The following is a 17213-nucleotide window of genomic DNA, read 5'->3' on the forward strand; positions in this document are numbered from 1 at the left end:
ACAACCAACAGACAGGCTGGTACTGAGCAAAATAATGGTCTAGATCTACGAACCAACCAACAGACAGGCTGATACTGAGCAAAATAATGGTCTAGATCTACCAACCAACCAACAGACAGGCTGATACTGAGCAAAAAAATATTCCTTGGCTCATTTGAAGGAGGTTCAAAATAAACTCATGAACTGCCTAGCTATAAACAACAGACATTTCTTCGATGGAGGCAAGACAAATCTCTCCAGCAATTTCTGATATCAAAGACATGGTTACTTTTCTTGCTAGAGAGTATACTTTTCTTGCTAGAGAGTATATCTATATTTCAAAGTTCTTTGTCATCAGATAATTAAAAAGCTACTGATACCAAATAAACAAAAAAGGACATTTTATAAAACAGTCTGATCTTTGACACTGCAAAGTGAGAGACCGTAAGAAATATGTTATAGAAACATACCTAAAATGAATAACTAAAGACAAGGTTAAACTTGCACAATGATGTACATGCTGACAAATAATACAAATACACCATTTTATCCTACAGAATGAAGAGTCATAAGAACTTTGTGATGCAAGTCAAGTATACCAATGATGCAAGCCAAATACATCAATGATCCAGCAAAGTACATCAATGTTGTATGCCAAGTATAGTAATGATGCCAGCAAAGTACATCAATGTTGCCAGCAAAGAACATCAATAATGCAAGCAAAGCACATCAATGTTTTAAGCCAAGTACAGTAATGATGCCAGCAAAGTACATCAATGTTGTAGCCAAGTACAGTAATAATGCCAGCAAAGTACATCAATGTTGTAAGCCAAGTACATCAATGATGCCAGCAAAGTACATCAATGTTGTAAGCCAAGTACATCAATGATGTAAGCTAAGTATATCAATGATGCAAGCCAAGTACATCAATGATTTAAACTGATTTACTTTGCTGGCATCATTGGTATACTTTGCTGGCATAAGTGATCTACATTGCTGGCATCATTGAAGTACTTTGCTTACATCATTGATGTACTTTGCAAGCTAAGTACATCAATGATGCTGACAAAGTATATCGATGATGCAAGCCAGGTACATCAATGTTGCAAGCAACATATATCAATGATGTAAGCAAAATACATCAATGATGTTAGAAAAGTACATCAATGATGCAAGTCAAGTACATCAATGATGCAAGCAAAGTACAACAATAATATAAGAAAGTAGTGTGACCTTTAAACAAGAGGACCATGATGGTCCTGAATCGCTCACCTCTTCCCACATGACCCAGTTTTGAGTATGACTTCGTTTTTTCTATTATTTGACATAGTGACCTAGTTTTTGAGCTCATGTGACCCAGTTTTGAACTTGACCTAGATATTATCAAGATAAAAATTCTGACCAATTTTCATGAAGATCCATTGAAAAATATGGTCTCTAGAGAGATCACAAGGTTCCTCTATTATTTGACCTATTGACCTAGTTTTCGAAGGTATGTGACCCTGTTTTGAATTTTACATATCAATATCATCAAGGTGAACATTCTCACTAATTTTCATGAAGATCTCATGAAAAATATGGCCTCTAGAGAGGTCACAAGGTTTTTCTATTTTTATATCTACTGGCCTAGTTTTTGACCACACGTGACCCAGTTTCGAAAATGACCTAGATATCATCAAGGTGAACATTCAGATCAATTTTCATGAAGATCCATTGAAAAATATGGCCTTTAGAGAGGTCACAAGTTTCTTCTATAATTTTAGACCTACTGACCTAGTTTTTGACCGCAGTTGACCCAGTTTCAAACTTGACCTAGATATCATCAAGATGAACATTCAGACCAACTTTCATACAGATCCCATGAAAAGTATGGCCTCTAGAGATGTCACAAGGTTTTTCATTATTTGACCTACTGACCTAGTTTTTAAAGGCACATGACCCAGTTTCAACCTTGACCTAGCTATTATCAAGGTGAACATTCTGACCAATTTTTATAGAGATCCATTCAAAAGTATGGCCTCTAGAGAGGTCACAAGGTTTTTCTATTTTTAGACCTACTGACCTAGTTTTTGACCGCATATGACCCTGTTTCGAACTTGACCTAGATATCATCAAGATGAACATTCAGACCAATTTTCATACAGATCCCATGAAAAATATGGCCTTTAGAGAGGTCACAAGGTTTTTCTATTATTTGACCTACTGACCTAGTTATCGTCAGCACGTGACCCACTTTCGAACTTGACCTAGATATCATCAAGGTGAACATTCAGATTAACTTTCATACAGATCCCATGAAAAATATGGCCTCTAGAAAGGTCTAAAGGTTTTTCTATTATTTGACCTACTGACCTAGTTTTTGAAAGCACGTGACCCACTTTCGAACTTGATCTAGATATCATCAAGGTGAACATTCTGACCAATTTTCATGAAGATCTCATGAAATATATGGCCTCTAGAGTGGTCACAAGGTTTTTCTAATTTTAGACCTACTGACCTAGTTTTTAATGGCACGTGACCCAGTTTCGAACCTGACCTAGATATCATAAAGATGAAAATTTAGACCAACTTTCATACAGATCCCATGAAAAAAATGGCCTTTAGAGAGGTCACAAGGTTTTTCTATTATTTGACCTACTGACCTAGTTTTTGATGGCACATGACCCAGTTTCAAACTTGACCTAGATATCATCAAGGTGAACGTTCTTACCAATTTCCATGAAGATCTCATGAAATATATGGCCTCTAGAGAGGTGACAAGGTTTTTCTATTTTTAGACCTACTGACCTAGTTTTGAAAGGCACGTGACCCAGTTTCGAACTTGACCTAGATATCATCAAGGTGAACATTCTGACCAATTTTCATGAAGATCTTTTGAAATATATGGCCTCTAGAGAGGTCACAAGGTTTTTCTATTTTTAGACCTACTGACCTAGTTTTTGAAGGCACGTGACCCAGTTTCGAACTTGACCTAGATATCATCAAGGTGAACATTCTGACCAATTTTCATGAAGATCTTTTGAAATATATGGCCTCTAGAGAGGTCACAAGGTTTTTCTATTTTTAGAACTACTGACCTAGTTTTTGACCGCACGTGACCCAGTTTCGAACTTGACTAGATATCATCAAGGTGAACATTCTGACCAATTTTCATGAAGATCTTGTGAAATATATGGCCTTTAGATGGGTCACAAGGTTTTTCTATTTTTAGACATACTGACCTAGTTTTTGAAGGCACGTGACCCAGTTTCAAACTTGACCTAGATATCATCAAGATGAACATTCTGACCAACTTTCATAAAGATCCCATGAAAAATGTGACCTCTAGAGTGGTCACAAGCAAAAGTTTACAGACGGACGCACGCACGGACGGACGCACGACGGACGACGGACACCGCGCCATCACAAAAGCTCACCTTGTCACTTTGTGACAGGTGAGCTAAAAACAAGAAAGTAGGTCAAGGTCACAGTCAAGTGACCCCTAATTACTTGGGGTCATCAGGTAATTATAATTAAACAGTCTAGGAAATATGATCAGATAATTTTTAAAGTATTTTTTCCTATATAACTCATATAAAAACTAAGTGACCCTCGGGGCAGGGCCTTTTTTCATCCCTTGGGCATAGTTTGAACAATCTTGTTTGAGAACCACTAGGCAATGCTACATACCAAATATCAAAAGCCTATGCCTTGAACTTACAGTCAAGAAGATTTTAAAAAGTTTTTTCCAATATAATTAAGTCTATGCAAAAGTCAAAGGCTTTGGTCTTGTGGTTTCAGACAAGAAGATTTTTAAAGTTTTTTATTATATAAATCTATGTAAAACTTGGGACCCCTGGGGCAGGGCCTCTTTTCATCCCAGGGGCATAATTTGAAAATCTTTATAAAGGACCATTAGATGATGTCACATGCCAAATATTGAGGCTCTACTCTTTGTGGTTATGGACAAGAAGAGTTTCAAAGTTTTCCCTATATAAGTCAATGTAAACCATGTGACCCCCAGGGCAGGGGCCATATTTGACCCTAGGGGGTAATTTGAACAATCTTGGTAGAGGACCACTACATGATGCTACATGCCAAATATTAAAGCCATATGACCTGTGGGTTTGGACAAGAAGATTTTTAAAGGTTTTCCTTTCGGTTGCCATGGCAACCAGAGTTCTGTATGGAATTCAATTGTTTGAACAATTTTTAAAGAAGACCATCCAAGGAACATCCCTGTGAAGTTTCATCAAAATTGGCCTGGTGGTTTAGGAGGAGATGTTGTTTGAAGGACAGTGTGGACTGCCGGACGCCAGACGGTGAGCAATCACAATAGCTCAAGGCGAGCTAATAAAATCTGTCCAAGCGGTTAAAAAGATATGGAGCAGATACAAGCTTAAGCTATTGGATTTTTCACCTATAAGTGTGACCTTTGGCAAGTGCTCTGTATATTCTTCCTTATGGATAGAAGAGATGGGTGGCTCCAAATCAGCCCCCATATACATTGCATCTGGGAGTATAATAAGCACATTATTTTTTTTACAACATTCTCATTTGTTTAATGTTTAAGACAGATGACAATTACCATTTCTGTACTAAGATATCTAACTAATTTCTACTTTGTGGTAAATTTATTACTTCAATTTATGAAAGTAATGGAAAGATCAGGGCATTACTTTTCAAGAGATTTTCTTCCTTGAAATTACTATTAAGCAAATTCGAAGAGATTGTTCTCTAGGTCTTTTGTGCCCCATTTCGTCCGATTCTGTGTACGGTGCACATTATGTAATAAATATTTTGATAATTTCCTTACATATGAAAAACACTTCTGTTGCTGGTCTTCCTTTCTGTAAAATTGTGTGTCCTGGACAGGGGGAAAAATGTGTGAAAAATGTGAAAACAGGATTTGTGTTTAATAGTACGAAGTATCAAGCAGAGATTTCATTCAGGTTTGACCTTTAGCTAAGCCCTTGTCCTTATGCCCATATAATTGTAATATGGGCTTTGCATGTCATTTTAATGAATGAAACATTCAAACGAATTTCATAAATAAACTTTGAAGGGTTTAGAAATATGGATTGAAAGGCTAAAAATCTGACCTTCAGTTATAACCTTGACCTTGGGTCAAAGAAACTGGAAAACATGTTCTATTTGTCCTCTTGATGGATAGAATATTCTCCTATAACTCAAGGAGACTGGACAGGAACGCAAGACTCAAATGTTTGACCTTCAGTTGTGGCCTTGACCTATGGCAAAAACAAAGGGAACATGAATTCTGCATGATTGTCTTCTTTAAAAATTGCAAGAATTCAAAGAGGTGTAGAAGACATATATGGAGCAAAAATTCAGACAGACTGTTTGACAGAAGGACAACATGGAAACTGATGGGGGATAATTGCTTAACTCACCAGGGAAAAGCCTTAATGGTCTATACATTACTTTGTCTTTTAGTTAACAAGTTAACAGTTCATTTTCATGTGTTCATATAATGGGGTATTAATAGCACCATCAATGTTAAATGGCAAAAAACAAAATCCTGAAGGAGCATCATAAAATCTCTATTAGTACAACTCTAGCATATTATCTTCTGTATAAATATAGGGAAAAAAACACTTAAGAGAATATTCTACACACAAAAATAACCTATTACTGCCTTAAGAGATCCTTTGTTTCATACTGTTTTGTTCCACATAATTCACAATGAACATCTGAGTTTTACTTTATTAAATTTAAAAGATACAAAAAAAATCAACTGACTAGATGAAATTTAAGTAGCATAGTGCTGCTATGGATTCAGAATGTTACACAGCCCCACAAAAACAACTGCACTATTTCACCTTGTAAGTTCAAGTTGTGATCAGGCAAGCAAAATTCTGCCTATGGGGTTGAACACATCTGTTGCTTAGAAAATGGTTCTACATCTCACAGTAACATGTATTTCATTACATTACATAGCTGTATTTGTTTGAACAATATAACAAACAAGTGAAAGGATATATTTGCCCCTACCAGTCAGGGTACTGTAGTTTTTATTGTTTTATACAATTAATGTAATGGTATGTCTGACCATACAACAACCATAACTGGCACATTGGATATAAACAACTTTCTGTTATATGTGAATTCAGTAAAATCCCTAGATTGATGGTAGTAATGCACCAGACAATAATAGGAGTGGCCGACAGAAAGATAGAGTGATGGAATGGCAGCTGGACAAGGTTCAAACCTATAGTCCTCGAATCTGGTTTTCAAACAGTAGGGGACCAATAACTGCTGTCTACCTTCTACAAATATTATATCATCCTGTGCAATAAGAAAAATTATTTGGACTAGTAATATACATTATATTTCATACAAAGGATTTCACAGAACTTGCATGTACTTAGGCAAAATGTTTGCAAACACATAAAGCATTCTACCCAAACCAAAATACAAGCATGCAGCAAGCTTGTGAGAAGTTTGCCATAAGCTTGCGCAAGCTAACTGTAATCTTAAAAAGATTGCAGCAATGTAATATAATGCTTGCAGAGGCTCGCATAGAAATTAAGTTTGCGGATAAGTCTTGCTTCGCGAGCTTGCAGCGGGCATCCTGCTATCTTAAATACTATTTAAGACTGCCACTAGCTTGCGATCCTGTAACCTTTTTAAAACTTTTAGTTCACTGATATGTGTAAAAGGGAGGTAATGTATTTAACCAAATATTAAATTTCTTATGTCAAAACAGGTTGTTTTAAAAAATATTGTCCCTGATTTTTAACTCTTTATCTACTGATGACTACAAATATTGTTTCATGAAAGTGCGGAAGTTTTATAAACTGTGCAGTTTGTCAAATTAAAGAAGTACATATATAATTGAATTTTTAGACTCTCATGTTATTTAAACTGTCTCACAAACCTAAATAAGGTTGAGTGTGTGTTTGGGTTTAACGTCTTTTTCAACAATTTTTCAGACATATAAACGACGGTGTCTACTTGTAGCAGTGAGCACAATGCACAACTTTATAGTGCTGCCTCACTGGAATGTCACGCCGTAGACATGTGGCATGACAACCCAACCAGTCACATCATACTGACACCGGGCTGACCAGTCCTAGCACTATCCTCTAATGCTGAGCGCCAAGCGAGGAAGCTTTTAGTACCATTTTTTACGTCTTTGGTATGACACGGCCGGGGATCGAACCCACGACCTCCCGCACTCGAAGCGGACGCTCTACCACTAGGCTACGAGGAAGATAGTGTTGCAAGCTTGCGCAATCATAACAAGGTTGCGAGAGACTCGCAAGTGTTTTTGTCCACACCCATATAAGTGTGCGTAAGCTTGCAAGCAATCTTGTTATGATTGTGTAAGCTTGCAAGATTGCGCAAGCTTGCAATCTTGTTATAATCAGTTAAACTTGCAAGGTCGCAATTAAGATCCCTAGGGTTCCATTTGCAAGCATGCACAACCTTACAAGCTTGCAAGATTTTAAATAGGTTACAGTAAGCTCAGAATTAGTTTGCGCAAGCTTAAATAATGGTTGCGATGGTTCCAATCGCAACCTTGCTGCACGCTGAAACAAGTTTGTTGCACACTTGTTAAGATTGCAACTGCAATCTTGCTGAGACCTTAATGCAAGCTTAATTAAGTTTGTCATTTTGGTTTGGGTATTGAACAGGAAAACTGTGTATTACTTATTTGGCTAAACAAATATAATGTTAGATGGATATGATGTATATAATATAGATATTTACTGACTAACAGAATTTTGCAAAGAAGGTTACTAAGAAGGCACAACAAACATATATAAAGGTTGGAACTACTGAAGTCCTTTTTGCCCATTGTCGACAATGTTCAAACAAGCTTCTTGCAGGGGCCAAACTTCCAGGAAAAATCTGAAACCTGGAACAACTGGATGTCTGCCATTCTCTTTTTAATGAGAAGAGATATACACTTATGCAAGGACATATTATTCACAATTTTGAAATCATCCAAACAATAACCTAGCATACAAAATTTTTACGGAATTTGTGAAGATTCTATTTATGAAGATTTATAGAATCTTCATGTTAGCATAGTAGCAATAGGAGATGTTCAGTGTATTAACTCTTACCATGCTAAATTTCTATAATGAACTTGTCCATCTTCCAATTTTGATAGGTAACCATTAACTGTAAAGGGGTGCTTACCAAAATGATACTGGCTGAATAGCAAACAGTGCAGATCATGATCTGCACTGTTCGCAAAGGCAAATCAATTTGTCCAGCATGGTAAGGGTTGAAGATCAAAATATCTTTCACCATGTCACAAAAAAAAAAAGTGATATCCAGTGTTTACTATTGAAAGCCATTGAATGTTACAACAAAGACATTTCTTTTCTGTATTTTTCAATGGTTTTATCCAACTTTGTATATTTAATACTTTTGTGAAATTATTAGATATTTTGCTCTAATATTTTGCTACTACACTGAAAAAACATGTAACATATACTACAACTCTTACCTGTAGTTATCTGGAGGTTTGTCACATGAGCCGCTGATCCCGCTCTCTGATCTTCTTCTCAACTCCATCATGTGGCCGTAATGCTCCTTTATACTGATCACCCGGCCGTTGTACTTAAATCCCTCTTCCAAATTCAGGCCACTTCCCTACAAAGTGCATTCAGTTATTTTTCTAAAATCACAAATTTCCTAGAATATATAATTTTTTTTATTTGTTTAAAGACAAGAGAAAAGTATTTTCTAGAAATTCTTTTGCTACCCTTAAAAAAACCCAGAAAATTATTTCTTTTCAGGGTGAATTTTGTGTCCGGATCCCCCTTCAAACAAAAAGAGACTGCTTTAAATAAATTCTGTTTTTGATATATTTCTAAAAATTACAGCTACAAACTGCACATGTAAATATCATAAGTAACATAAAGACTTATCATCTATTATCTTAGATGCACAGTAAATCAAAAATACCACATGAAAATACAGAACAGATAAAAGGAATGTCTGCAGTTTCTGCCGTTCCTCGATAAATATTCAGCTTCTCATTTTTTCCAAGAGTAATTTAACACTTCTTATTAAACAGTGTCAGCATTAAAGTAAACAATCTTTGTTTCTTGAAAGCTTTCCATTATTCGAGTTCTTTGGACTTTCTATTTTCCAGTTTTCATCAATATTTCCTCTCTAGGAAAGGAGGAAAATGTAAATGAATACTAGTTCATAATACAGTTAAACCATAATAAATAGAGGATATTAGGTGAGTATTCGATTAATTAAATGAGTTGAATAAAATGATAAAATGCGAGGCTGTGCAAATTCAATGTGGAAGGATGCAAATGTAATATTCTTTTTATCACATTTTAAGCTTTTCCTGCTGAAACTTCAAAATTTCTTCTTTCTTTACTTATTAATGACAAAGTCAATTCGACCAAAGTCTCCTACACATAAAACGATGTCAATGTCAAAGCTTTATTACACTAGTGTATCATAAAAATTATATAATGGCTTTATTTCACTCCGGTGACACCAAACATGTGATATCAAGGAATTACCATGTTTACTTTAGTCTCTCCAGCTCCCTGTGAAACAACCTCTCACTCCCTGTGAGACCACCACCTAAGCTCCCTGTGAGACTGTCACATGAGCTCCCTGTGAGACAGTCACACAAGCTCCCTGTGAGACCGCCACTCTAGCTCCCTGTGAGACCACTATTTTAGCTCCCTGTGAGACAGTCACTCAAGCTCCCTGTGAGACCGCCACTCTAGCTCCCTGTGAGACTGCCACTTTAGCTCCCTGTGAGACAGTCACTCACGCTCCCTGTGAGACCGCCGCTCTAGCTCCCTGTGAGACCGCCACTTTAGCTCCCTGTCAGACAGTCACACAAGCTCCCTGTGAGACCACCACCTTAGCTCCCTGTGAGACAGTCACTCAAGCTCCCTGTGAGACCGCCACTTTAGCTCCCTGTGAGACAATCACCCAAGCTCCCTGTGAGACTGCCACTCTAGCTCCCTGTGAGACCACCACTTTAGCTCCCTGTGAGACAGTCACCCAAGCTCCCTGTGAGACTGCCACTCTAGCTCCCTGTGAGACCACCACTTTAGCTCCCTGTGAGACAGTCACTCAAGCTCCCTGTGAGACCGCCACTCTAGCTCCCTGTGAGACAGTCACTCAAGCTCCCTGTGAGACCGCTACTTTAGCTCCCTGTGAGACCACCACTCTAGCTCCCTGTGTGACCGCCACTCTAGCTCTGTGTGACCGCCATTTAAGCTCCCTGTGAGACAGTCACATAAGCTCCCTGTGAGACCACCACTTTAGCCTCCTGTGAGACAGTCACTGTAGTTCCCTGTGAGACCACCACTCTAGTTCCCTGTGAGACAGTGACTCAGGCTCCCTGGGAGACCACCACTCTAGCTGACTGTGAGACAGTCAATAACTCCCAGTTAGATAGTCACTCAAGCTCGCTGTGACATGGCCACTCTAGCTCCCTGTGAGACGGCCACTCTAGCTCCCAGTGAGACAGTCACTCTAGCTCCCTGTGAGATGGCCACTCTAGCTCCCTGTAAGACAGTCACTCAAGCTCCCTGTGACATCACCACTCTAGCTCCCTGTGTGACAGTCACTCGAGCTCCCTGTGACATGGCCACTCTAGCTCCCTGTGAGACGGCCACTCTAGCTCCCAGTGAGACGGCCACTCTAGCTCCCTGTGAGATGGCCACTCTAGCTCCCTGTAAGACAGTCACTCAAGCTCCCTGCGACATCACCACTCTAGCTCCCTGTGAGACAGTCACTCTAGCTCCCTGTGTGACAGTCACTCTAGCTCCCTGTAGGACAGTCACTCAAGCTCCCTGTGACACTGTCAGTCTAGCTCCCTATGTGACAGTCACTCTAGCTCCCAGTTTGACAGTCACTCAAGCTCCCTATTAGACAGTCATTCAAGCTTCCTGTTTGACAGTCACTCTAGCTCCCTGTAGGACAGTCACTCAAGCTCCCTGTGACACAGTCAGTCTAGCTCCCTATGTGACAGTCACTCTAGCTCCCTGTTTGACAGTCACTCAAGCTCCCTATTAGACAGTCACTCAAGCTTAATTCCTGTTTGACAGTCACTCTGGCTCCTTGCATACCACCATTGAACTTCATGTGTAACAGTCACTCAAGCTCCCTATTAGACAGTCACTCAAGCTTCCTGTGTGGCAGTCACTCAAGCTTCCTGTGTGGCAGTCACTCTAGCTCCCTGCATGACCACCATTGAGCTCCCTGTGTGACAGTCACTTTAGCTCCCTGTTTGACAGTCACAAGCTCCCTATTAGACAGTCACTCAAGCTTCCTGTGTGACAGTAACTCTAGCTCCCTGCATGACCACATTGAGCTCCCTGTGTGACAGTCTTTCTAGCACACTGTGTGACAGTCATTCAGACTCATTGTGTTACAGTCACACAAGCTAACTATGTGATAGTCATTCGAACTTCCTGTTTAACAGTTGCTTGGCCTCCCTGTGAGACAGTCACTCAAGCTCCCTTTGAGACAGTCACTCTAGCTCCCTGTGAGACAGTCACTCAAGCCAACATTTCTTTTAAAACCTTTTTTAAATCGTTATAAAATTCAAACTATATTACTTCTCAATCGGTGTTGAAAATCTGAAGCGATAAAATAAAAAAATGAATGCGTGATGCGCCTTTTTTGTATACGTGTCGATGAACAAAAGTAACGGCGTTGTAAGTTAGGCATTACGATAGGTCGCACGTGCTCGTGGAATGGAAAATTACCGGCATGGCGTTTTGATATCTGTACGATTCGCGGGTAAATTCCAGTCAGTGGTAAATAAAAAATATTGTCGTTTACAGCTTTATTTGTTTAAAACATATACAGGTATGATTAATCACTCCATTAGTGACACATTTTCTAATTAATGTTGCCGTATTGATTCAAAGTAATAACCATTGCTCCTAGAACAGCCGAAGCATACTGAAACAGATGCCATATACGTATATTTGGATAAACGAATAGCCCGGTTATTCGCATATTTTGCTTTGACAAACTGGGTATGCAAATAAGCGGACTCCACTGTACTAGTATTCTCAATATGACAATCACACACAGTTTCAACTTTTAACACTTCAAGCATCTGCCATGTTGCATGAACAGGTTTAATGTAAGACAATTTCAAATTTATGTCAACTTCATCAACTGACACACCTTTGGCTAGTTGTTTCTAGACACAGTCAGCATACCAATGCGTAAACTGATTTTTTACCTCCTTTTTAAGCGGGGCATTACCGGATAAATCTAAAGGTTACAATTCTTGCAGCCTCCAGGTATGAAAACAACCTTGTAATTGCAATGCGCAAGTTTAGATAAGAATGTGTCGATACGGTGAGATGCCTTAGGGGTAAATCAAAATTATCAGGCATATCATTTTTATATGACGTTTAAATATTGTTGACAAAGCGTGCCATCGTTTCCTCGTTCGACCAGTGATTCTCGCTATGGATTCGGGAATTTTGTAGTTGGATGACATTGGTTTGTTTTGCCCTGATAAAGGATTTGCAGTGGCAATAGATTGCTGATCACTGTACATGACAACAATGCTGTGATTTGCCGTTTATCTGCTAAGCCGGTAATAGAAACCTGCTTGGCTCCTGAAAAGTTAAACATGGTTGTTTTATTAATTGAGATTTTTTAATAATGTAGAAATTTCTTATTACTGTATATACTTATATCACGGATCAAGTAATTTAAGCAAAAATGTGATACAAACAAATACATTGTCTATGGGACAATATGCAAACATTTTATTTAAGCGAAAATAGATAATTATGTGAAACACTGACAATAGTAACATATTTGTTTGATCCTGTTATTTTAATCACCTTGGCTATGTTACCATATCAAAAAATAAATTTTATTGTTAAAACACTGTTACCTTGCTCAGCAACAGTCCAGTTACCACATGGAATAATGCTTATATTTGTTTGATCAAAACTGATCACAAGCTCATCTAGGATGGAAAACTTCTGTTTTACATCATGGACCCGGTGGATATGAACTCTAGTTTCTGCTTCTCAGTCAAACGGTAGCTTTCGGACAGCTTTTGTGCCTTTCCTACGAACATATCCTATGTGCCATAAAAACGACTCAGCCCATGTTCTGGACAGGTTTACATGTCCACCAACCTCCTGCAGAATGTATTTGTTTTTAGCAACTATGATGCCACATGCACCGCCAATTAATATATGCCTGTTAACAAATGATCCAGACTCTCGTAGAGTTTTTTATGTAATTAGTCACGTCATCGTCACATTTCCCTAGAAGTTTAGGGCGACCACAGCTTCCACTTCTCGGAAGAGTTTCTATTTTCTTTTCCAGTGTTTTAGATTGTTCTCTTTTGTAAGCTGCTTTCAAGGATCGAACCATACCCTCATTCATAGGTTTTTCTAGAGACAGTTTCTTTGTAAAATGCCGAGCAGCACTAGTATTTCCATGCAGGCATGCATATTTTGCAACATTGGCTCTGGTCTCGTCATCATAATGTACAGAATCCCTTTTCCGTTTAACTCCTGATTTAATTATCTCTTTCACTGCTTCATTTGCAGAATGTATCAAAGAGTCATTGTCACTTGTCGACAGTAATATATTATCTACAGGATCCTCCTTTCTTATACTACTATACAGTGGTTTGTGATTACAAACGGTATATTGTGAAACGTGAATTTCACTCACAATCACAAAGTAGGGTAGATTGAAAATGTGTTATGGATAAGTGACCAATTACTAGTATTTGCCCAATATATGTGCAGCCTAAGTACCTGTAATTTTACCTGCGACTGTTTATGTGCTTAATCTATTAAGTTTTATTGTGTTTTGCAACTGGCGTATTCGGTATTTCCACGAATCTTTGTAGCCACTAAATCATTTGTCATCATAAAAACACGAAATATAGTGTTCGCGAATGTTTCTAGGTTTACAGCAGTCATTCCAGCTAAACATGTGACAGTCACTTTAGCGCACTGTGTGACAGTTACTCTAGCTCAACAAGTGACATTCACTCTGGCTCACTATGTGACAGTAACTCTTACTCCAAATAGCGGTCAACAATCTCACTGTGTGACAGTCACTCTAGCCAACCTTGTGGCTTTTACTCTTGCTCACTGTGTGACAGTCAGTCTAGCTCACTACATGTGAGTCACTCTAGTTCAGCATGTGACTGTCTGTCTAACTCACTGTGTGACAGTTATTCTGACAAACTGTGTGACAGTAACTCTAGCTCACTGTGTGACAGTAAATCTAGCTGTGTAAAAGTCACTCTGGCTCACTATTTAGAAAACAAGCTCACTGTATAAAAGTTACTCTAACTCACAATATGACAGTCATTTAGCAAACAATGCAACAGTCACTCTAGCTCACTGTGTGGCAGTAACTCTGAGTCACTGTAGGACAGCTATTCTAGCTCACTGTGTAACAGTCACAGTAATTCACCATGTGATAGTCATACAACCTCACCAGGTGACAGTTACTCTAGCTCACTTTTTGACAGTCACTCTAGTTCACTATACGACAGCCAACCCAGCTCACTATGTGACAGTTACTGACAGTCGGTCTAGCTCATACTAGCTCACCATGTAACAGTCTTTCCAGTTCACCATTCAATAGTCAAACTAGCTCACTCTGTGAAAGACACCCTAGCTCACCATATGACAATTACTCTAGTTCACCATTTGACAGTCAAACTAGCTCATCATGTGACAGTCACGCTTGCTTGCAATGAGACCAGTCACTTTAGTTAAGCATGTGAGAGTCAAACTAGCTACACTCGAAACCTGTTATAACGCTACTCGATATACCATGGTATTCGTTATAACGCGGCAGGCTCTTGGCTACAGAATTTTCCGGAATTTTCTGGGGTAAAAAAAACAACAACAAAAAACGAGTCCGCGGATGTTATTTAATTTGATCATAACCAGCGTTAAAACCTACATGCACCTGTATACTTTGTACTTTAACACCTTTGCCATGACATCTGTGACAAAAATCAATAATTGTCTGCTAGGTTACTTGTTTGCCTATCGTCTTTGTTAAAGTTTGAATACATGTAGACATGTGACAATTAGGCAATCAGTACCGTGTCAAAATTAGATTGTTTGCATAACAAGCCTGTAACATTGGTCAGTCAAGTATCAAACCGTTTAAGTTTGCACCAATTAACTCTTAGCTTGCTGGCGGTAAGTGATTCTGCCTTTGCGACCAGTGCAGACCAAGATCAGCCTGCACATTCGTGCAGTCTGATCATGGTCTGCACTGTTCGCTATTCAGTCAGTAAATTTTTAGTAAACACCCCTTCAAATGATAAATGGTACTGCCCAAATTGGAAGATGGACCAGTCCATTATAGAAATTTAGCATGGTAAGGGTTAAGCGGATGACATGATCACTTGAGTGAATAAAAAATCGAACAACAGGCCCAGTTTGGTAATAAAATGCAGCCGTTTTTCGTAATCATCACACTAAGTTCATCGGAATTAACGAAGATTCAACGCACTGAAAGCCATACTGAGAATGTTCTTCCTTTTTAATATCGTATATTAACGACGGTGATTTAACAATTTATTACCTTATTTAGCGATTTTCTTAATGTAATCATAATAAAAAAAATTTAAGACTGTCAGCGTTTTTTCTCTTTTAGTTACATAAACCCCCAGTGCAGTTGCATTGCATATGTAATTCTCATGACCGCGCACTCCGCACACAACGTTATATTTGTTTACTTCCGGAATACACAATTCCAACTTTCTTTTAGAATCACGACAAAATGAGAAGATGAGACAGCATTATAATTCTTTTAATGCATTTTTCAGTAGCATTAAAGGTAAATAAATGTCCCGTTTATACGATTCTTATTTTCTTAATAATATTAACAGCTTCCAAAATACGTCTAATACATTACCGGTGGGTGGGGTATTGCATATACCGCTGATATAATCAACCCAAGTTATAAATTTAACCCCGCTAGATCCGCGGGTCTTGAACCTTGGACCCCGATGACTGCGTTATAACGGGGTCCCAGTGTACCATGTGACAGTCACCCTAGCTCACAATAGGACAGTCACCCTAGCTCACCATGGGACAGTCATGCTAGCTCACAACGGGACAGTCAAGCTAGCTCACAATGGGGTAGTCACGTTAGCACACAATGGGACAGTCATGCTAGCTCACAATGGGACAGTCACCCTAGCTCACAATGGGACAGTCAAACTAGCTGATCATGGGACAACCGCCTCGGTAGCCTAGTGGTAGAGCGTCCACTTCGAGTGCGGGAGGTCATGGGTTCGATCCCCGGCCACGTCATACCAAAGACGTAAAAAATGGTACTAGCAGCTTCCTCACTTGGCGCTCAGCATTAAGAGGGTAGTGCTAGGACTGGTCAGCTCTGGTGTCAGTATAATGTGACTGGGTGGGGTATCATGTCACGTGTCTACGGCGTGATATTCCAGTGAGGCAGCACTATAAAGTTGGGCATTGTGCTGACTGCTACAAGTAGACACCGTCGTTTATATGACTGAAAAATTGTTGAAAAAGAGGTTGAACCTGAACACAAACACACACACACAATGGGACAGTCACGCTAGCTCACAATGGGACAGTCACGCTAGCTCACAATGGGACAGTCACGCTAGCACACAATGGGACAGTAAAACTAGCTCACAATGGGACAGTCATGCTAGCTCACAATGGGACAGTCACACTAGCTCACCATGGGACAGTCACTCTAGCTCACACTGATACAATATGTCATGAATATCTGAAGATCCTCCAGACAGTTTTAGATATAAATGGCCGCCTGGTTAGGATAAAAATATTCTGAAAAGATCCCTCACATGAAAGAATTCTGCAGTTAGGGGCAAGTGATTCACTGAAATATAGAGGAGTGATGCCAAAAGCTGTCAGGAGATAACACACGCAACAAATTGAAATAGGGCATATCTAAGGAAACTAAAGCTATCACCCTGCTGTAGATGATAATATGGAACAACCGTGAGACAAATCCTTTAGTAATAACAGAGATAGAGTGAAAGCCTTAAAAGGACATAATTGCCAGAGTAGAGCACAAGGTGTCTACTTGGATGATTATGTGGAAGTTTGAATCAAATTCATTTTATCATTATTATATATATATATGGTACCAAAAATTCTGAAAGTCATTGCCATATGTTTTTTTCTTTTTATGACTCTGTTTTATTTAACTAACATTTCGCCCTCATGGCCTGTATGATTTTGATAAAGGTCACGAGGCTG

General features: G+C 39.0%; 1 protein-coding gene across 3 annotated transcripts in view; it reads right to left on the reverse strand.

The window, feature by feature from the left end:
* LOC123537234 (uncharacterized) overlaps positions 1-17213 on the reverse strand; it is a 437951-nt gene that overhangs the window by 348868 nt on the left and 71870 nt on the right. For all 3 annotated transcript variants that reach the window (XM_053528446.1, XM_045320884.2, XM_045320885.2), the window contains exon 3: positions 8441-8586. In XM_053528446.1, coding sequence (XP_053384421.1) covers positions 8441-8586 — 146 coding nt within the window. The remainder of the gene's footprint in view (positions 1-8440; positions 8587-17213) is intronic.

The sequence above is a fragment of the Mercenaria mercenaria genome, chromosome 17 (assembly GCF_021730395.1).
Source record: "Mercenaria mercenaria strain notata chromosome 17, MADL_Memer_1, whole genome shotgun sequence".
NCBI classification, from domain to species: domain Eukaryota; kingdom Metazoa; phylum Mollusca; class Bivalvia; order Venerida; family Veneridae; genus Mercenaria; species Mercenaria mercenaria.